The sequence below is a fragment of the Dendronephthya gigantea genome, unplaced genomic scaffold, assembly GCF_004324835.1.
Source record: "Dendronephthya gigantea isolate DGI-Jeju-01 unplaced genomic scaffold, DenGig_1.0 000108F, whole genome shotgun sequence".
NCBI lineage: Eukaryota > Metazoa > Cnidaria > Anthozoa > Malacalcyonacea > Nephtheidae > Dendronephthya > Dendronephthya gigantea.
The window spans coordinates 360,673-383,008 of record NW_021163118.1 but is presented as its reverse complement, the minus strand read 5'-3'; the positions used below and the strand labels follow the sequence as shown (position 1 = coordinate 383,008).

Here is a 22,336-nt window from a genome sequence, read left to right as displayed (position 1 = left end):
ACTATAATGACAGTGGCACGGTACACGCAACGCTAGCTTCTCGCCAGCTACAGCGGCACAGATTAGGACATAGATGCGCAACACGGCACATTTTAAGTGTCTTTGTATTGAAGCAGATGAGAAAATGTAGAAAAGCGATAATTTTAACATAACCGTTCGCAAGATTGCCTAGGTTCATAGATATTTGAAATTTCATCCTGGAGAGAAAGATTGAATCTATACTTCACCAGTTCCTGGTCCAATAATACGATCGTACTTGTTGATATCCTTATAGCAACAAAACTTAAAAAAACAGTATAAACTTACTTCTCTGCATCCATAATAAGTCGAGGTTGTTAAGACTACGGCAAAATAGCTCAACTGGCGTTGGCAACAGAACGGCGACCAGTCTCGCAACGTGGATTCTAACTCGATCCAGTCTAACCGCGCACGTTTCCATGTTGCCGTCGTGACGACGTCGCGTTTCCCAAACGTTCTAGAAATGTAAATGCGACAGCACCAACATTTAAACATTTACATAGAGACAAGGCAAATATAGGTATTATATAGACTTAAACTGCATTGGGTAGAATCGTAGCCTTCAGAACGATGGATTTTTTTGCGTTCTTGCAATTTTGGTGTAAAAACCAATTTACACTTTACTCATGCGAATAGCCGCTGAAAAGTACGCAAGCACCTAAAAATACGATATTTATACTATGTGCACTCGGTAAAGTTTTCGAGCGTTTTCGTTTTCGTTTTCATGCCAAAACAGTTTCAAACACCGTCAATTAACATTATGAGCTGAAGCTAATTATTATATATTGAACGTATGGCTGTTTAAAGTTGATCGAAGCGTGAAGTGTAGTATAGCTTGTCAGGTTACGTTAAATACATTGAAAGGTTGTATTGTTTATGCATCAACGTTGCACATTAATTTGGTGACCCTGATGACACAATACTCGAACTTTTCCTGTTTATTTCAACTCGGTAAATCGAAAAATAACAACGATGTCGGACACGGAAGTTGAACCCACATCAAGTGATCACCCATTTGTTCGTGAAGTCTTTCCGCAATGGCTTCCCACCTATGTTCGACAACTCCTGCAACCAATGAAAGATTCAACCTCTGAGTGAGCTGGCCCAACAAGTTGATCTTATTATGGATGTTCCAATACAAAACATCAACACCATCCACGCACAACAACAAGCAGGTAACGAGGTAAGTTCACAGTTTACGTTTTACTTTCGCAAGTATCGCAATATCACACGTCTCACATCACACAGTACATACATACATACATACATACACTTTATTTAAACACGGAAGGAAAACCATCAGTACATTTGATATTTAAATATTTACAGTCTAATTTATATATAAATAAAGAGAGTATCGTGGGAGTACTGTTCTACCTGGTTGCCGTGTGGGAGTCGGTTGAACTAGAATATAGAGATTCCAGTCTACTTTTAAAAGAGGTTAGAGATGGCGATAATCTAGAGGATTCAGGCAAGTTGTTCCAAAGAAATGCTCCGCTATAAGAGAAGGAGCGCTTTAAGTAATCAGTGTTAGGTTTAGGAATAAACAACTTGCCATAGGAATTCCTAAGAGCATACTGCCCTCTTCTAGAGACGAACATCTCTTGTAGGTATTGAGGTGTTTGACCATTAAGAATTTTGTACATGAGTATGGCCTTCTGTTTTTGACGGTTGAGTGATAAATTATTCCACTTTAGCTTATGAAGAAGGACATTGGATGATACATCATATGAAGAACATGTTATGACGCGTGCTGCTCTATTTTGTAGTCTCTGAACTCGATCACTTAAAGTAACTCCGAGTCCGTCCCATACTGGGGCGCAGTAGGAAAAATAAGGTTCAATAAAACCTTGGTAGATCTTAATTGCGGTTTCCTGATTCATTAGCCCTCTAGTACGTTTGAGTGCACTAATTGCAGACGAAACTTTTTTAGTAATCACGTCAACATGGTTAGTCCATGTAAGATGTTCATCCACGGTCAAACCTAAAGTTTTGGCGGACTCAACTTGTTCGATTGGTTCATTATCCACAGTTACACAAAAGTCATGATCATCAAAGGTTGCTAACCGTTGTCGAGAACCGATGACCATGAATTCTGTTTTAGCAATATTTAAACTTAACTTATTTGCTATTAACCACCGTTTTAGGTTTAAGAGATCAAAATTCATGAGGTTTTCGAGCTCAAAAAGATTATTACTCTTGAAACTTATATTGGTGTCATCAGCGAACATTCTAGGAAAACCCTCGTTCAAGCAATTCGGTAGGTCATTGATATACACCAAGAACAAGAGAGGCCTATGATAGAGCCTTGGGGAACCCCCTTAGATATGGAAGAGCTAGACGAGTATTTGCCGTTGACGAAGCACTTTTGCTTTCGATCAGTTAAATAAGATCGAAACCACGCTAGCGCGAGATCGTCAACACCATAGACTCTAAGTTTTTCCAATAGAATTGCATGATCAATAGTATCGAAGGCTTTCTTTAGATCGATAAAAACTACGCCATTAAGAAGACCCCTGTCTATATTGACACACCACTCATTCGTTGTTTCTAGCAAGGAGGTTAGAGTGCTATGTGATGGTCTAAAACCAGATTGATAAGTATTAATTAAATTATTAGCTGATAAATAACTATAGAATTGATCATGTACGAGTCTACCAAAGACCTTAGCAATTATAGAGATAATTGAAATCGGTCGATAATTGTTAAGATTATCTTTCTCGCCACTTTTAAAAATAGGCAGCACTCTAGCCATCTTCCAATCGTCTGGGTAGATTCCCATATTAAGTGAGCGGTTGAAGATGGCAGTTAGAGAAGGAGACAAAATATCAGAAGCAATCTTCAATACCCTACCAGGAATATTATCCGGGCCGGTTGCTTTGTTAGAATTAATAGATTTAAGAGTTTCAGTTACAGTCTCCACGTTTAAAACGGTAAAGGAGAATGAACTGTTGGTAGAATTGATATAAGAAATAGGATCTATATCAGAGGAAGGTATTTCGTTTGCAAGACTTACTCCTATCGTGGTAAAGTACGAATTAAATGCATTAGCTATCGTGAGAGTTTGTTATCTCTACATCTTTTGCCTAATACATTTTAATTTGTGGAGTCGTGAACTTTGCGCGAAGACAGCTCATTAATGAGTTTCCAAGTTTTTTTAGGATCACTTTTAGCCGAGTTAATACGATCCATGAAATATTGGCGCTTAGTGTTCTTGATGAGCTTAGTAACTTCATTTCGAGATTTTTTATATTTAGTCCAAATTACGTCATTGGGATTTTTATCAAATCGTTTTTTTAAGGAATCCCTTTCACGTATTTTGCTAATTACTGTGGAGTTAATCCACTGCAATTTATTGCATCTAAGCCTTTTTGTCTTAATTGGTGCATGAATATCTAATACAACCGAGAATCTAGAAAGCCAAGCTATCCACATATTATTAGGATTATCAAATGAGCGAATATCAGACCAGTTAATTTCGCGTAAGTCATTCAGAAATTCATCATCGTTGAAATTTTTAAATTGCCTCTTAGTTACCGAATGATTTACACCAACTGCTTGCCAATTAGATTTTCGTATTAGATAGATGAGAGAATGATCACTTATACCCAGGGAATGAGTCCCCGAGTCTTTGACCTTATCAGGATAGTAAGACATAAATCGATAAGTGATTCCGTTGTATTAGTAACTCTAGTAGGCTTCGATATAATCTGGGATAGATTGTAGGTATTACATAATTATATTAAGAAGATTTTTGGTATTGCAATCGGGGTTCGCAGACATGACATCACAGTTGAAGTCCCCTAATAAATAGAATTCACTTCCATCAGCATCAATTTTATCCATTATATCTTGAAAAGCAGTAAAAGCTGTCGTTGGGGAATTTGGAGGTCTATACCAAGTTACTACCAAGAATGGCCTTGAACGAGGTTTACGAATCTCAATCGCAAGTAGTTCTAGGTTCTCACTATGTAAATCGTCTCGTAATCGGAAGTTTAAATTACTTTTGTAAATACAAACTCCACCACCATGACGGCCGTTAATAGAACGATCTCGTCTGGCGATATCATAACCTGGGACATGAATCTGATTTGAAGTTATTGTGTAATCCAATTTAGATTCATTGATTGCTAGTATATCAATTTTATAAGTGTCGAGGAAGATCCTAAGTTGATCAATATGCGCAACTAAGCTATTAATATTTAGACATGCTATCACAAGACCTCGCTTACTTAAAGTTTGTTGAAGAGAATAATTATTAGATTGATTTGTAGGACTGGAATTCACCGACTCCCGTGTGGCAAATTCCTAATTAGTAACAATGAATTGGCTAATGTTTTTGGCAATAAGAGGTTCCTTTACGATTCAGGTGCAAGCCTCTAGTGTTTAAACAGGTAGAATTGATCGCCGAGTGGTTTATGAATTTCCACTTATTCCTAGTGCAAAATGAGTTTATCAATTTGTTAGCATCGTTTGCTTTAGCAGTTAGATACGGGTTATCTGTTCGTAGTGTAATGCTGGAAAGCACAATATTAGTATTTGGTGATTCTTCTTTAATCTGAACACCCAAATTTGAAATGCCCTCGGCTACTTGTTTAGATGATAGTTTTTTTAAGTCATTAGTACCAACATGCAGTATTATTGTCTCAGGTTCTTTGCGAATAACTGGTTTCAAGTAGTCCTCCATATCCTCAATTGTGGCACCTGCAAAGCTCTTAACAACAACATGGTTGTTCACGTCTGATAGGCGCCATCCCTGCAAGTTTTTTATGATTGAGTCACCTGCAACTACTGTAACTTTCTTATCAGAACTGGACATGTTCATATCTCGACCTTGTTTACCATGACGGGTCTCACTTTGAATACTGCTGTTATGATAATTATCATCATGATCAGGTTGATTGGTATTAAGCGTATTGTTAGGAAGATTAACTAATGATTCATCGCGTTGTTGGTTTACATTAGACTCTTGTAATTTCTTTTTCCCTTTGGCTTTGTTTTTACGTTTTGATTTAACTGAATCACTATTTTGCTTAGGAGATTCCCTTTCCTTAGTATTATCCAACTCTATCACTGGGAAATTAGACGGGTTATTGGACATTGGAGGAATATCTGTTTGAACCGAAGCAGATCGATTATTACTCGAGTCTGGTTTGCCAGTAAATTCGCAAAGCTACAAATGGAGCATCCTTGTGCATCGTCGATAGCTAAGTTTCAACACATGCTGTACACAAACAGAAATGACGAAATGTTGCAACCTTGTATGTCACCAAACAAACCGTCGAATTTTGTCTTAAACGTTGGATTTCTAATGACCACATTTGTTGGATGACAAAAATCTTAAACCGCTCACAAACAGAAACCTACTGCGTGTATTTGAATGAGATGATAAACAAAGATCTGACAAGAGCGCCGTTTCTCTAAAACGATTGTGCCTAAGACTTCAAACCAGTTACTGTTTGCTCTTAACGTTGGGGCATCAGAGGGAAAAACCTTTTTCGTAACTGACAATCGCAGAGGCAATCACTAAACGTTGTGTCTTGTGGATTTAGAAAAATTGTTTGTGGGGACTCCCTAGCCTGGCCCATCCCAGACGGTTTGGTCAATCAAGTGAAAGGATACATAAATGCTGCAACGCTACAGTCTAACCTCAGCAAACAGTCGCCTGATTTTTTTCTTCAAAATGCTACTGGTTCCAGCAGTATCTTCGACGTGTTTTCGCAGCATGGGTGGCAGAGAACGAAGTAAACGTTAATAATGTTTTCCTCATGCATTTGTAACTCTTTCGTCACATTTAGTTCCACCAACGTCATTAGAGTCACATGAACGTCACCAGTCATCATTACCCAAAGAAAATGCACAAAAACTACCACTCAGCATTGTAGCTGAGCTATCTGTAAGTGGATATGTAAGTAGATTACATTTCGAATTATTTAATTTAGGATTTGTGAGCGCGTCCTCGGTCAATAGCAATTATGATTTTTAATTTCTGAAACTGCAATCCAGTACATCCTTTTTATTTGCATGGTGATTGAACATTAGTTGTAATCATGATTTTTTGAGTGGTAGTCCAGTATTTATAATACAGGGTGTATCAGAAAAAACTAGAAGATTTTAAAATGTCCAAAAAACTATCATTTTATCAAAATATCTCAAAAATATATTTACGTCTAAGTATTTTAGCATCTTCTGGCTTATCTAACAGTAAAAGCTATCAGAAAAATTAACCTAAATAAGCGAGAGAACGGTTTGTAAAAGCCTCCTTTTTAACCGCTCGCGCAAAGAAAATGAGAGGTTCAAAATCCAAGTTCATTTAAAGAGATGAAAGTTTGGACCCTTTTGTGCAATGTATTAAAATTTCAGAAAATTTGATAAACATTAAGTCCGCCGTGAAACGTTTCAAAATTGGTTCGAGTGACGTACTTAACTCATGCATGTAATCGGCATTCTTGCATGAAAAAAGATTACGCGAGAGCGGAGTAAACGGAAAAAAGTCCAATTTTGAAACGTTTCACAGCGGACTTAATGTTTATCAAATTTTCTGAAATTTTGATACATTGCACAAAAGAGTCCAAACTTTCATCTCTTTAAATGAACTTGGATTTTGAACCTCTCATTTTCTTTGCGCAAGCGGTTAAAAATGAGGCTTTTACAAACCGTTCTCCCGCTTATTTAGGTTAATTTTTCTGATAGCTTTTACTGTTAGATAAGCCAGAAGATGCTAAAATACTTAGACGTAAGTATATTTTTGAGATATTTTGATAAAATGATAGTTTTTTGGACATTTTAAAATCTTCTAGTTTTTTCTGATACACCCTGTATAGTCTTATGGTGCTATATAATTTTATCCTTCCAAAATAATAAAAATTATCTTGTATCTAGAAATTATATTTGTTGCTCTGTAAGAATCTTCTTCACAACGCCTGGCATCTACTTTGGGACCAATCTGAGAATCATGCTTCATTATCTGGAATCAATAATTAGGATCAGTCGAATGCGCCGTCTCTTCAACGAACCCTTGATCAGTCAAGCAGGCAATAACCTGCGGACGTGCTAAATACATCAAAGGCATTACTTGATTACGACAATGTTATCAGGGATATAAGATAGAAACAACATCAAAAAAGCCAAAGTGTAGATATTGCGAAATGATTCTCACCAGAAGAAACGATTTGACGTGTCACATTCAACGGAAACATCGTCAAAAGTTGCAGACCGAGCAGGGAATTGTCTTTGCTCGCACGGCCAATTCAAATGCCATAAAATTGTGGATCTAAGATCACATCTCACTAGCTATCACAATGTTATCTTTCAAACTGAGACTAAAACATTTCAAAATATAGCAGGTAACCAAAAAATTTAAAATATACTATATATACGCCCATATTCTTTTAATATTGTGTGTATACAAGCATTTTTTGTTAATTTTTTTTAAAAAATGAATAATATGATAGTTAGGAGGAACCAACTTACTTGCTTACAAAACCTTTGTGCAGATCGATGCTACCCTTCCTAAGAACTTTGATCCTGTAGTACGTAAAGAAGTTCATGCATTCTCCGATGCGAGCAAAGAAGCTGTTGGAGTAGCAGCGAATCTGAAGCAACTCAACCAGAAAGGCGAGGCCAGCGTTAGCCTGATGTAGCAACCAATCGACAGACTAGCATCCCACGACTCGAGATGCGTGCAGCTGTCCTGTCTACGAAAGCGGTAACGAGGTTACGGAAGGAACTCGAGTTGAAGATAGAAGATGTTAGGTTCTTTACGGACTCAAAGGTCGTCTTACGATTTATCAACAACAATGCTCGCAGTTCCGTGTATATGTCGCCAATCGAGTCCAGTCGATCAGGGATGTATCAGAGCCACAACAATGGAACTATGTTGACACGTCCACGAATCCGGCTGATTTTTCTACCCGTGGCACAACGGCTAAGGGGTTGGTAGAATCCGATTGGCTTAAAGTTCCCTCATTCCTGAGAATGACGCTATCCAGCCTACCACTTAATGACGAGGCGGCACCGACCAGAATAGATGAAGCAACATTCGACGAGAATGATCCCGAGGTCAGAGTAAGTGTGTATTCTGCATTGCAAGCCCAACAACGGAGAGAGTTTTAAGACAAAACGGTTCCACCGTTTTTCGGATTGCGATAAACTGCAACGTGCAGTAGCCTTTCTAATTACTGAAGAACTGCAAAGCAAGCAAAGAAACACGAAAGCCTCAGCAATGGTCGAAGCGCCGAGAACGAAAACCTGCATCTAACGTCGAGAGATTGTGGCGGACTTATACCTGTTGATCGAGTGGAAGCCCACCCGCCGTTTACCAATGTCGGGCCCTGATGGACCCTGGTATTTACTTGTCTCTGTAGCAGATGAATACATATCGAGATCCTTCACTCAATGGACACGAATTCCTTCGTATGCGCATTATGCTGTTTCTTCGCCATTCTCGGCCCGGCATCCATTTAAAGATGGGACTCTCTGGTACGAATCAGGAGCTTGATGGCGGACTGAAAGAAATGGATGCAGAGAGAATCCAGACGTAAGTTGTATATATCAAGGGTGCGAATAGAAGTTTAATCCTCCGCACGCCTCTCACTTCAGCGGTGTGTGGGAGCGGCAAAATAGGAACGATACGTAGAATGTTAAATGCAATGTTGCTAAATATCGGAGCAGTTCAATTCAACGACGAGTTACTCCTTACGAAGTTACAGCTATCGTAAACAACCAACCAATCGCCATCGTATCAGCTGATAGTGCCGACCCACTTCCCTTATCACCGTCGATGCCCCTTTCTATGAAGCAGAATGATTTCCGCTGTAATGATTTCATGCTAAAACCGCCAGAACCGACTGTGTTAAGAACAACTTTATTACTAACTTAAAACTACAAACAGCATATATTTATATCAAGTAAAAAGTAATATGAATATCAATGAGGCATGACAGAATTGCATATCATTACATCCCCTTTTTCCTATTATAAAATATAAAGCTCTCAATTGATCAATGCTACTGCTACATAAATCCTTTTTTTCTTTTTTTACTAATGTTATTATAATAGAGCTATAAGTGATAATTTAACCTATTCAAACAAAGACAATTCATTCATTAAAGGTTCAATCTTTGCGGAGGCTTCACGATCCTTCCACTCCTAGTCGTGTAGTGATCATTTGCACTCTTGGCTAGTTCCGATCTCTGTACAGCAGCCGGACTATCGATCTCTTGAGTTGATTGTGGTTTGATCTCTTTTGGCGACTCCGGACTTGGATTAATACGAACTCTCTTACAGCTACGTTCCCGAATCTGCGATCGATTTCGTCGTAATTCTCTTCCATCGGGAATCGATACATTATAGGATCGTGGAGCCTTTTCGATCTCGCTTTCTATTTCGGCTGGTTCCCATTCAAGACTTCTCGGGTTTTGAACCATCACGTTTTGCCTTTGACATAGGCTTGGTAGACTTTTCGTTGACCGATCGTAATAATACTTCTGCTTTGTCTGTCTCTCCTGTAGTCTTGAAAACACATCTCGGAACGGACTTATCTTGGCTTGTTCTAGGTCTCTCCTAGGAAGATTGTCCTGTATTTGCCGTCCAAACAATAGCTCGGCTGGAGACGAAAGTTGACTATCTATTGGAGTAGAACGAAGGCATAATAGGGCCATATGTGGATCTACCTTCGACTTTCTTGCCTTCTGAAAAATTTTCTTTACAATCTTCACTTGGCTCTCAATAAATCCATTACTACGCGGATAATGCGGAGAACTTGTGATATGTTCAAAACCGAAATCTTCCGCAAATGTTTTGTAATGACCTTGGAAATGTGGTCCATTATCAGATCTGACAATCGCTGGGATACCATGCTCGCTAAAGATCTGCTTCGTTAATTCCACTATCATCTTGCTATTGCTGCAGCCCCTCGGTACCTTTCGCACGATTTGATATTTCGAGTAATAATCAGCAATCAATAGATATTCCTCCTCGTCGAAATAAAAAAAATCAGTTCCAATCGTGTGCCATGGTCGAGGTGGTATATCACTGGGAATCAGTGGCTCTCTAGGCTGTTTACTCTGATAATTCTGACATACGTTACACATTCTAGTCATCTCGTTAATATCCTTATTCAGATTCACCCAAAATACCGACGATCTAGCCCTCAATTTGGTTTTCTCCACACCCTGGTGACTTGCATGTAACCTGGAAAGGACATCATTTTGAACTGTAGCTGGAATGATAGTACGATGACCCTTAAAGAGAAGATCGTCCTCCATAGTTAACTCGTCTCGAAACGTCCAATAAGGCCTTAAAATGATAGGTACTTCCTTTATCGTTGTAGGCCAGCCACCACATACCATAATCCGGAGTGCAATCATCTCCGCATCCTTATTTGACTCGACCTTAATCTTCTGCAAATACTCACTGGAAAACTGGGGACAAACGTGATGGATTTGCACGTTTAGGTCAGGTATTGGCGTCCTCTCTTCGGGTGAAAGCCTTGACAGAGCATCAGCTATTTGCACCTGTTTTCCAGGCTTATATCGGATGGTCACGTCATACGGTTGCAACCGTAACAACATCCGTTGAAGCCTTGGGGGTGCTGAAATTAAATGCTTCAACTGGATAGACTCCAAGGGTTTATGATCTGATTCAACCACGAAACTTCGCCCCAAACAAGTATGTGTGAAATCGCTCACATCCATACACTACCGCCAGTAGCTCTCGTTCGATATTTGCATAACGTGCCTCTGTCTCAGTCAACTTTTTACTAGCGAAAGCGATCGGTTTCCCCTCTTGGAGTAACGTAGCTCCCAGGCCTTTTGTGGATGCGTCGACTTGAAGAGTAATTTCTTTCTCAGGATCGTAATAAGCCAATGTTGAATCATCGCTGATTAGACGCTTGATAGCTTCAAACGTCACCTGACGGGATGGATTCCATTCAAAAACGTTCCCCTTCTTCGCCAGGTCACGTAGCGGTGCTGTTAAATCACTGAGATTCTGAATGAACGGACTCATATAAGTTGCTAACCCGAGAAAAGCTTGAAGCTCTTGGATATCGGATGGAGGTGCCATATTCTGTAAGGCAGATACCTTGGCAGGATGCGGTTGAATTCCGTTCTCACTGCACATAACACCATAAAATTTGATCTTCGTTTCTTTAATTTTACACTTGTCAGGATTCAGCTTCAGCCCCGTCTCTTGACATTTTGTCATCATTTCGTGCATATGCCGATCATGCTCGACGTCGGTCCTTCCAAAAACCACAATATCATCAGCGATGCCAACCACGCCTTCACAGCCTTCAAACGTCTGGTCTATCTTTGCTTGGAAAACGTCCTGAGACATTTTTAACCCGAACGGCATCCGTAAAAACCGATAACGTCCGTATGGTGAGTTAAACGTTGTTAAGTAGCTCGACTTCTTGTCTAACTCTACGTTCCAATACCCACACTTAGCATCTACTATCGAGAACAACTTAGCTCCAGTAAGCTTTGGGAGAATTTCTTCTAAAGTAGGTATTGTATAATGCTCCCTCAGAATGGCTTTATTCAAATCCTTTGGATCAAGGCATATTCTCAGCGATCCATCTGCTTTCCGACGATACACCAAGCTATTAACCCATGCAGTTGGTTCCCCCTCTTTAATTTTAGCAATATTAATCACACCTTGGCTCTCCATCTTCGTCAGCTCGTTTCTGATATCGTCACGCAAACTCAATGGCACGCGTCTCTGTGTGTGGACAACTGGGGGTATTGATGGATCCAAGGTGATGTGATATTGACCTTGCAACTTCCCAATCCCATCAAAACATCCAGGGTATTGTGACATCAGATCAGCCTTGTTGCCAATAGGTTTTACAGGAAGGGTTTCGGGGGTGGGTTGAGCATCCGGACTCTTCTGCACCGAGCAGTTCAATGTAACCAAGTCAAGCTCCAATGATGTTGGAAGACCAATAATTGCTGGGCCATCTGCCTCGGTAACATAGAATGCCGCTTCTGATCTCCGATTTTGGAACTGACAGGGTATCTTACAAATGCCATATTGTACTATCTTTGTCCCCCCATATGCTGTCAACACTGTTGTAGAACTCTCAAGACTCCCTGATTTAGGCAAGCCGCTTGCTGCAACATACCGTGGATACATTTGTCGAAACAGTCTTAGTGGTAGAATGTTTCCTTGAGCTCCTGTATCGAGCTTGGCTTTCAGTGATGTTGAGCAACTGACACCCCGATTCAGGTCTACCTTCACAGTAACGAAGACTTCATTCTGAGCGGGTTTAACGGTATTCACGGATATCGACTCGAATGTTATTGCTTCGAACTGGCCGTTTATATCTTTGTATTGTTGATCTTTACCCCTAGTTGTTTTCGATTTTTCACCATGCTCACTATTCTTGTAACTTGAACGACTTCTCGAAGTTGGTCTTTGTCGTCGTGAAAGACTTCGCAGCTCTCGCTTCGAACGACAAACTCTAGCCCAATGATTAGCTTTTCCACACTTCTTACATTCAGTTCCGTAGGCAGGGCATTTAATATTCGGATTACTAAGATGCCCTCCCCCGCAATTGCCACATTTTTTCGGCTTGTTATCACTGCGCATACCATGAATCTCCTTCGTTTGGCCACTGTCAAGTTGACCCATCTGTGTCAGCGTAGCTTCGTAAGTTCTGCAAACGTCCATTGCTTCGTCTAACGTGGGAGATTCCCCTTTGGATAACAATCGCTCTTGTACTTTTTTGTGTTTAGAACCGATAATTAACTGCTCAATCAAGCGCTCACTTATCTCAGTAACATCTCTAAACCTGCATTTTGTAGCCTGATTTCGACAACGAGTCATGAAATCATCAATAGATTCTTCTTGCATCTGCTTTAAGTGCTGTAATTGATACCTTGCTAGACGATGGTTCACTTTCGGCGCTAGATGCCTTTCGAACCGCTCCCAAATTTTACTTGGTTTCATACATTCGGAATCGTCTTCCCACGACCAACTATTGTAGGTCTCGATCCCTTGCCTTCCAATCCATAGAAGAATGAACGAGGCTTGTTCTTTCTCGGTCTTCTCGGCGAACGGGCCAGCAAAGATCAAACTACAGTACTGTTTAAACTTTGCAAATTCATCAGGCAAATCTGTAGCTTGCCAGTTCATCTCGGGCGTTCGAAACCCGGTCGTTTCAGCCATAATTGTCTTCTTATATATATATATAGATATATATAATGTTAGATGATCCCACACCTGACACCATGTAATGATTTCATGCTAAAACCGCCAGAACCGACTGTGTTAAGAACAACTTTATTACTAACTTAAAACTACAAACAGCATATATTTATATCAAGTAGAAAGTAATAAGAATATCAATGAGGCATGACAGAATTGCATATCATTACAACCGCCTCTTCCACGGCCAGGGAAATTTGTAAGAGAGGATCTGTATGCAAGAAAGCGCTTGAGAAGGATCAAATACCTCCCGGTGTGACGCGAAATCTCTGACATGCGAAATCTTCGACTTTTGCGTTTCTGCACATGCGCAATGACATGCATGATTTATTTTCGCTAATAAATTTTGCAAGTGTTCGGCTACAGAGAAAGCGTGCGTCTTAAAAGCTTTATTTTAATCGTTTAAAGAGCCTATATCACTCGTGTGATCTTTATGCATTCGAAAAGAACGTAAAAAGTTATTTATTATATTAAAAAGTTTTTTGATTTAGTGCAATAATTTCGAAGATACAAGCCTCTAAACTACCTCCGGTTCCTGAGTCCCAACCTCCTGGGTTTAAACACGGCTATTCAATTTGAAACTGCCCATTGTTTACAGGAGCCTGGGTCTCAGAAACGGCAGGTAGTTTAAAGGCTAGTATCTTCAAAATTATTGCACTAAATCAAAAAACTTTTTTTAATATATTGACTAACTTTTTACATTCTTTTCAAATGCATAAAGATTCCACGAGTGATATAGGCACTTTAATCGTTGTTAAATGGCTAATTTTACAACTGGGACTAATACTGCCAGTGTCGATACAAAGCCTAAAACAAAGATAAATAAACACAAGGTATGTAGAACTTGGATTTTATAGCGATCGAACACCGCACAATTTAGTCAGGATGCCTCTGACTTTTATTTTCTCTCGAATTTTGAATGCCATGAAAGAATATAAAATTTGTTTATGAAAAAAATTTCTTGTTATTTCATAAAAATAGGTTTCTTTACAAGATTTTCTGGAGTTCCTGAAGTCAGGACGCCAGATGCCAGCACACTTAGAAAATTTGGTGTTGAATACTATATTTCCCAGATAGTCCAAGCCAATTCTAGTACTAGACGTACATGCATGGTCTGATATTAACTTCAGTTTGGTTGAGAAGACCCTGTTTACCAATTCATTTGGCTATTCAACGCAAACACATATTTGAAACCACATGTGGGTCATGCTACAATGACATTGACAGGTAAATCAAATGTTTGTTTTGTTTTGCTGAGCAGCAATGAGCAAAATTAGGCTTGGGAGAACAGTCAAATCATTTATATTTTTATAGTAGACGAAATGCAAGTGTAGGAGGGATGATGGAGATGACTGGCTGAGTTACAATTACAATTACAATTACAATTACAATTACAATTACAATTACAATTACAATTACAATTACAATTACAATTACAAACTTTATTGTGTTCCCAAGCAGGGTTTTCAACACTAATTTACAATGAATAAGATGTTAATAATTCTATTTAAAAATTTTGAAATTTAAAATTAATCTACGCTAATGAATAAGACATTTATATAAAATATCAAGACAAGGTACTGTAAGTATTCAACTATATAGTTGTTCCAAGAAGCTTTGCTTCAGTTCGTTTTTAAAAGTTTTTAGAGAATCTAAAATTTTATACTTAATGTCCAACTTGTTCCAGAGTGTAACGCCTCTATAATGAAAAGACCTTTGACCCACAGAAGTTTTATAAAGTGGTATTTGCAGTAAATCTTGGCTACGTGTATTTCGTTGATGAATATCAGACCGCCTATATAGTGAATAAATCGCACAGGTAACGTGAAGCGAGATGATTTACACATTTGTACATCATAATAGCCTCTCTGAGTAATAGCTGTTCTTTTCCTGGGAGCCAATTAAGTTCGCGTAAACCTGGTGAAATATGGTCGAACTTATTTGTAATTATCCTGCACGCAAAATTTTGGACCAACTGTAGTTTCTTGATGTTGGTGGACGATGTGTTTGACCAAACCGTTGAACAGTAAAAGATTTTTTTCGTAACGAGTGCCGAGATGATAAGAATTAAGGCTTCTTTATCAAAGCATTTTTTGACTCGATTTATTTGGCACAGAGAATCAGGGCCTCTTTTAACATATAGACTGGGGGGGAAATTGCCCCCCCAGCCCCCCTTACTTCCCCCCCAGTCGGCAATTTTTTCCCTCCCAATAGAAAGTCCCTTTTCATATTTTTGGTGTGAAAATAACTTCCAAAGTTAATATTGGACAACATATTAATTAATCCGTATTCCAGTATTCCTTTCGCAGAATCTCAACCTCAGGCTCTCTTGCCCTATAGTGTAGCGAAACCTATTTTTAAATTAGTAACTGGAATTTTATGGACTTTAATAGATTTTTTCAGGTCCCCTTTTTACGTTATTTCAGGTCCCTTGGGGAAAATGTCCCACTCAGTTACATATCCTTAAAAGAGGCCCTGCAGAGAATTCATACATGCAGAGACTAAGTTGGTGATATGCTGGTCATACGACAAATAAGAGTCGAGTGTCATTCCTAGATCTTTGGCAATAGGAACAGGGGTGATGGCTTCGTTGAGGAAATTTACAGTCATGTCTTCCGGAAGTTGTTGTAGATTTTGCCGAGTGCCAATTAGCATATATTTAGTCTTTCCCGGATTAATAAGCAATTCGTTTTCAGAGCAGTGTTTAGCTACCGAAAGAAGGTCTTCCTCTAGTCGTTGCTTTAAACGGTCCGCATCAGCCACTACAAAGGATAGTAGTATCTTGGAGTCGTCTACGTACGATTCCAGTTTGCTGTGGTGAACTGATGAGGGAAGATCGTTGGTATAAATGCTAAAGAGCAAAGGTGATAGGATTGCCCCCTTAGGTACGCCATATGAAACAGGGAGATGGGTGGAGACAGTGGAACCGATTCTGGCCGATTGTGTTATTCCGGTCAGGTAGCTCTCAAACCATTTGGTCACGCTTAGAGAAGCGCCTGCACTGCTAAGCTTTTCAAGAAGGGAGGCGTGGTTTACACTGTCGAAAGCCTTTGATAAATCTAATAATATCAGTGCAGTGACCGATTTCTCAACCATATTCTTTAAGATGGTATCTCCGATCAACAGGTTGAAGGTTTCACATTAGTGATATTTCTTGTTTCCGCTTTGGTGGGGTGAAAATTTCACGCCCTTCGTCAGATATGAACCAAGTTGATTCAACGTAACTTTTTCACAGATTTTCGAAAAAAAGGTAAGGAGAGAGAGAGAGTGTGGGCGGTTGTTTGATGCCTCATCATGATTTCCATCTTTTAGCAGGGGAATAACTTCTTTCCAAGCTTTAGGGAAAGAGGATGACGCCAGGGAACAGTTAATGATATCGGTGAGAGGCCTGAGAATGACCGGTGAGCTGTCTTTGATGACGCGCATGGACACTTTGTCTTCGCCAGGTGATTTGTTTGAAGGCATGGCTGATATGATGTTCCTTATTTCTGAACAATAGACTGGTGTAAAGTTAATTCTGTCATTTTCTTCAATGTAGTTGTTACTTGAAACGTTTGTGACCGGGAGGTTCCGGTCGGAAAAAACACTAAGATCTTGTATTAGTGTCGGGGCTTTTTTAGCCGCATTCGCACCGATGGTGGAAAAGAAATGATTAAATTCTTCGGCTACTAATGTCGGATCTTTGCTGTAACTACTGTCTCTCTTTCCCTATAAGCTATGTTTTCTTTAATCACCTTCCATAGCGATCCAGTATTATTTCTGTGTTGCTGGACTTCCTTCAGATCATACTCTCTCTGAGCATTGACGAGTGCAGTTTTTGTTAAGTTGCGAGCCTCTCTATAGTTAAGCCAATCATAATGGTCACGTGTTTTCCTGAAAAGACTGTGAAGCTGGTCTCTTTTAATCATGAGTGTGATAAATGGACAAGATTTTCCGCGTACCTTAATTGTCTTTATTGGGGCATGATTGTCCAATGTGTTTAAAAATACCTCATTGAAAATGGTTTTTCATCGACATTGTCCTTTCTGAAAATGGAAACAAAACGATGAAGGTTGGATGCCAGATCGGTTACAAACAAATCCGTGTCGTATTTATTGTAGCTGCGGGTTGTGATATGGGTTGGTGGGGCTTTGTCGGTTTTAAGTTTTAGTGATACATACATTGGAAGATGGTCACTAATACAGGTTTCTAGGACACCGCTATTAACTACCAGTCTAGGCGAGGATACGAAAATAGCATCGACAAGGGTCTGCCTGGATTCAGTGATTCTTGTTGGTGATTTGATTAACTGGTTAAGGTTGAGTTCTGTGGTCATCTTGGTCAAAGCCACTGATTCAGGTGTGGACTTAAGCATATCGCAGTTTAAGTCTCCAAGAAAAATAATACTTTTCGAAACAATCGAGTGGGCTGTCGGGGGGACGGTAGGAGACGCAGATCAACAGTGATTTAGATTTTTTGCATTGTAATTTAATCCATAATTGATTTGTCTCAGAAATATAACTGAGACCTTTAAGTACAAGAGATTTAATGTCTTTTCGTATGTAGGCGCATACACCGCCCCTTTTCTTGTGCAGTCGATCTAAGCGATGTAGTTTATAACCTTCAATTCTATTTCCTTGTTTGTGACAGAGGTATTTAACCATGTCTCTGATATTGTGAGAACGTCGATTTTGTTGAACTTGGCAAACTTGCGTTGTTCTAATAAATGGACATTATTTTTCAGGGAACGGATGTTTAAATGAACTAGTTTCAGATCATTAGTAGTTTTAGGTGTAGTTGACGCTGAGGTGCTTTTACGTTCAACGGTTGTACACTTCCTTACTCGTATTAAATTAGCTATGTTCCGCGCATTTTGCCTAGATGTGTGGCCATGAGCGCGAGAAGATATTCTGACTTGAATTGCCATTACACGTTCGTTGATAAAATTCCCTTATGGGTTAAATTTACTTCACGCTTCGAAAGATGCTCTTCCTTTGGGCGCCAAGGCTTACAAGTAACAAATTTTGGCCAGAAATTATCTTCTTGCACAAGTGAACTTACTGAACTAGCAGCCAGGGGGACAGATGTTGCCAATTTTTCCATGTAAACTGTATTGGTGTGAACTGCCCTTGCAGAAAACTTTTATTGTTAAGCTTCATTAGAGTGTTTGTATAGGTAATAGCATGGTTTAGAGTACAGTTTGGAAAAAAACATGCACGAGTGGGTTTTTCAAGAGTTCAAAATGCATGAGTCTGAAGGACGAACCTTTGAAAAACTCATGAGTGCTTGTTAAAATGCTACCCATTGCTTTTTGGTCAAGTTTGAAAACCTCCAAACTAGGCCCAAGTGGAATGAGAGAGAAAGAAATTTATTCGATGGAGACGTATAGACAAATATCTGCATGGTAATGATTGGTCAACTCAATGATTTGTGTTAAGTTGCTGACGTTTAGTCATAACATTTAATTTTGTAAGATAATTTATATTCTCGTTAATAACTAGTCGCCAGGACATCGTAGCTCTTGGCTGCCTAGCAACGGATTCCGGGGAGATCGCTCAACCACTGAGCTATATTAAATTCCTGGAGGGCCGGCTCGCAGCCAAATCATGTCCGCAAAAACATGGCGGATTTTTAGCTTTGCTGACGCCACATGGTTCCTTTTGCTCATGGTAGCTACCACTGACATACCGCGATACAAGGTGAAAAACTGTGTCCATCTCCCTCTTGGTTTTTATGAAAATATTTGAATACTTTTATTTAACTTTTTCGCTTCGCGTTTTTAATATAACGACAAGGGAAAATGCCTTTTGCTGCGCTTTTGGGTGCCACAATTCTCTTACCAAGGAAAAAAACTTTTCCTTCCTCACCGGTAAGTTTCCTCAATACAATATTAAATATTACTTGTAGTTTCAATAAACACATAAATAGTTTTTTCACAAATGTAATACCGGCCGAGATAGCGTCAAACATTTTTACAGTATTACCTAAATACAATGTACACAGGCAGACAGATTACAGATATATGACGGTTTATAAAATTATTAATCAAATTAGCTATTATAAAGCGTTTCTTATAGTTCATAGGTGTATATGATATGAAAAAATGAAAAACTGTAGTACAGTAAAGGCAGTAAAACCAGTAAATACTGGCAGTGAATGTCAACTTGAGTATATTTATAGTTTTATGGCCCCTTTCTAAACATTAATTAGTTTGAAATGTAACCCTTGTAGATTTCCTGATCTCAAAAAAAATCCTGAGTTGCATGCTGTTTGGGTGGAGAACATGAATAAGGATGCAGCAGTAAAGTTTCGAAGAAGGGGAGTCGTCTTTGCTCGGAGCATTTCAGCGCGGACATGTTGCAGGAGGTTGGACAAAGAATGATGCAGCTGGCAGATGCTGCCCCTACTCTATTTCAGGGCTCTCAGGTTTGTACCTTGCACTACTTGTACTACTACCAAAGTAAGGGAATAAGGAGAACCTATATGAATGACGCCAGATATCATGTAATACTGCAATTCCTTTTTGAAATTATTGTCAGAGGCATGAATTATTGCTCTAGGTGTGAGCAGTGATATGTGAGCTATTGCTTTTTTTCAATAAACTGTATAGAAAATGTCATATCTTGCTGGAGTACAATAAAGTATTCTCATTTGCACTGTGCTCTAGGATTATGCCGTATCCAAGTTGTCTGCAAATTACATGATGTATTATTAGTTACATTTTGTTCGTTACACGCCCACTAAATTCCGCAATCACATCCACAAATATTGCGAGGTTGCAAATATTGATGATTCTAATGATACACAAACAATTCTAATCGCGCAGCAAAATACGATTACCTCAGAAACCAGATTGCCTAAAATGGTCAAATTAGAATTGCAATAATTTAAATTCCTTTAATGTGTTATATACTTCATGTTGTATCCATATTGCGCCCATTCTCTCCACCAATCAAATATCAAATTTATTTCGCGCGCTTTTTGATTTGCATATCTTTTATAGCTTTCATATATCTGAACAGCACGATTATAAAGCAGAAAAAAAACTAAAAGGTTTTTAGAAAGGCATTATTTTAATGATTTTCGCCTATTACTGCTAAATTACACCGGCGGTCAAAAAGAACTGCTCAAATGTTGCTATTGTCGTATGTAACAGGAATCGTAACAATCAATCTTTTATTGTACACTAGCGGTCAAAAAGGACTGTTTAGATACAAATTCATAAAGAAGAAGCGAATAATTCTATAGGAGAGAGCTTCATAGGCATTTTGGATAATTCTCTTAGTCCAAGCAATATTTCAGTAATGTAATGCAACCTGCCACACTTCGAAGATTGTTAAACAATGGTTTCATGGGAAGGGGAGTGACAGAAATTGATTGGCCTGCACAGTCACAATACCTTAACCCTATTAAAATCTGTGGAACAATGTCAAGAGGATAGTACAAGAAAGGAATTAATTCACAAGGCGTCCGTGATTTATGGGTTGCTGTAAAAACTGTCCATAGAATGAATTTCTTTTGACCGCTCAAGATTACCACCTTAACAAAAAGTATGCCACGCCGGTGCAAGACCGAGGGTCGACAAAATATTAATATTTCATATAGCTTAGCATGTAATCTAGTCTATATTTACTCCTTGATATTGTTAGAGGCACAGTTACGTTCATTTGAGAGCATTTTAACTTGTCTTGAGCAATTCTTTTTGACCGCCAGTGTACAATATAAATACTCTATGTTTTCCGACAGAAAGCAGGATGGCTACCGACAGCGAGGTGCTGCAAAAAAGTGATCGTGATACTGGTGCGTCAATGATAGTTGTATTAATTTGAATCTAGTACAAAATATTTTCACCGAATTCTAGCAAAATTTGCTTAATATTAATTTTTTCAATTTAATTTAATTTTGCGTTTTCGCTGCAGCAGAAGAGAATGAAGCTACGATATCGGGAGGTGGGTTTCCTTGGCAATTTTAATATAGGAATATATAAACGGTCCGGTGAGCATAAATCATACAGCAAAAATTTATACAGGCAGTTTTTTAAATATAGGAGGAATGGATTTGGGGACAGATGACATAGAAAGAAAATGATACAACAGAAAAAATTATAATTCACAGCCAAACAATTGTCTTGTGTGATAAGAAATTAAATAAATCTTTCTATTTTCTAGACAAGAACGTGCCATTGTTCGAAGGTACTTAATTTTTCTTTATTTTAACATAGTCATTGCTTTTTATATACTATACTGAAGATGACTTGATTAAACTGGCAAACATGGCCAGCTATACATATACCAACTAAATGTTTTAAACAACTTTTCATTTAGAAAAATGTCATAATTGCGGCCTAAAAGGTCAGAAAGCATTTCAATGCACTGAAGGTATGCTTTTATTTTCGTTTAATACATTGCTATAAAATATTACTTGACATATGGAACAGCTATCTTTTCTCCTTTATATAAGACAAGAAGATAAGAAATTATTTAATCTTAAAGGTGTTAGCATTTTGCTATATGATCAGGTTATTTTCATTTGTGGATTTCTAAAGCACCAAACATAACTTTAATATTTCATAATATGAATAACCTTCTCATTTAGGAAGTTGTTATAATTGTGGCCTTAAAGGCGCCACAAAGTGAGAGAGTGTCGCAAATGTATGTTCTTCTTTCCAGTTTATTTATCTTCATTCACCTAAATTTAAAATAACACACTCATAATTTAGAAACTATATAGTTTTGCTTTGTTTATTTGTTGCAGCTTGTAATCGAGATGGAAACAGTAAGTCATGAACATTCCAGTGAAGATCTTCACAGATAGCATCCATTTACTCTATGGTATCCTTAGTTAATTAATTTACCAATACTTAATTTGTTAACTAAAGGAAAATATTTACCATTATCCACTATATTCGATGTCACTAAATCTCCTTGTTTTGTAGAAAGAAAGTGTTTCAATTGTGGAAAGGTGGGGTATTTAATTGGCCAAAGCCTGTAGATCCAACATCAAGCCTGCACTAAAATATATATTACAGAACTGTACGAGTTGCACCGTGAACTTCAGTGCATCCACTCTACCCAACAAAGATTAGGATTAAGGGTATATTATAATCATTCCAGGATCATTATGTATT

At 38.6% G+C, this 22,336-nt stretch overlaps 2 protein-coding genes and 2 long non-coding RNA genes across 4 annotated transcripts; 2 read left to right on the top strand and 2 right to left on the bottom strand.

The window, feature by feature from the left end:
* Window positions 1-9,125: 9,125 nt before the first annotated feature.
* On the bottom strand, window positions 9,126-9,914 carry LOC114534868 (uncharacterized protein K02A2.6-like). Its single transcript, XM_028556345.1, has one exon. The coding sequence runs from the start codon at window positions 9,912-9,914 to the stop codon at window positions 9,126-9,128; it is 789 nt and encodes a 262-aa protein (XP_028412146.1).
* Window positions 9,915-10,662: 748 nt separating this feature from the next.
* On the bottom strand, window positions 10,663-13,191 carry LOC114534867. The gene has a single exon (XM_028556344.1). It carries the CDS (start codon window positions 13,189-13,191, stop codon window positions 10,663-10,665), a length of 2,529 nt encoding a protein of 842 aa, XP_028412145.1.
* A 5,889-nt stretch (window positions 13,192-19,080) lies between these two features.
* LOC114534893 lies at window positions 19,081-21,158 on the top strand. The gene is made up of 3 exons (XR_003688171.1): window positions 19,081-19,635; window positions 20,956-21,009; window positions 21,129-21,158. It is a non-coding gene; the product is annotated as an uncharacterized LOC114534893 (long non-coding RNA).
* Window positions 21,159-21,539: 381 nt separating this feature from the next.
* LOC114534894 lies at window positions 21,540-22,040 on the top strand. Its single transcript, XR_003688172.1, has 3 exons — window positions 21,540-21,587; window positions 21,805-21,860; window positions 21,964-22,040. It is a non-coding gene; the product is annotated as an uncharacterized LOC114534894 (long non-coding RNA).
* The last annotated feature ends 296 nt before the right edge of the window (window positions 22,041-22,336 follow it).

Bases quoted from the DNA above. Each gene is read 5' to 3' on its own strand.
- LOC114534868 (XM_028556345.1), bottom strand. From the start codon at position 9,914: ATGATAGTGGAATTAACGAAGCAGATCTTTAGCGAGCATGGTATCCCA.
- LOC114534867 (XM_028556344.1), bottom strand. From the start codon at position 13,191: ATGGCTGAAACGACCGGGTTTCGAACGCCCGAGATGAACTGGCAAGCT.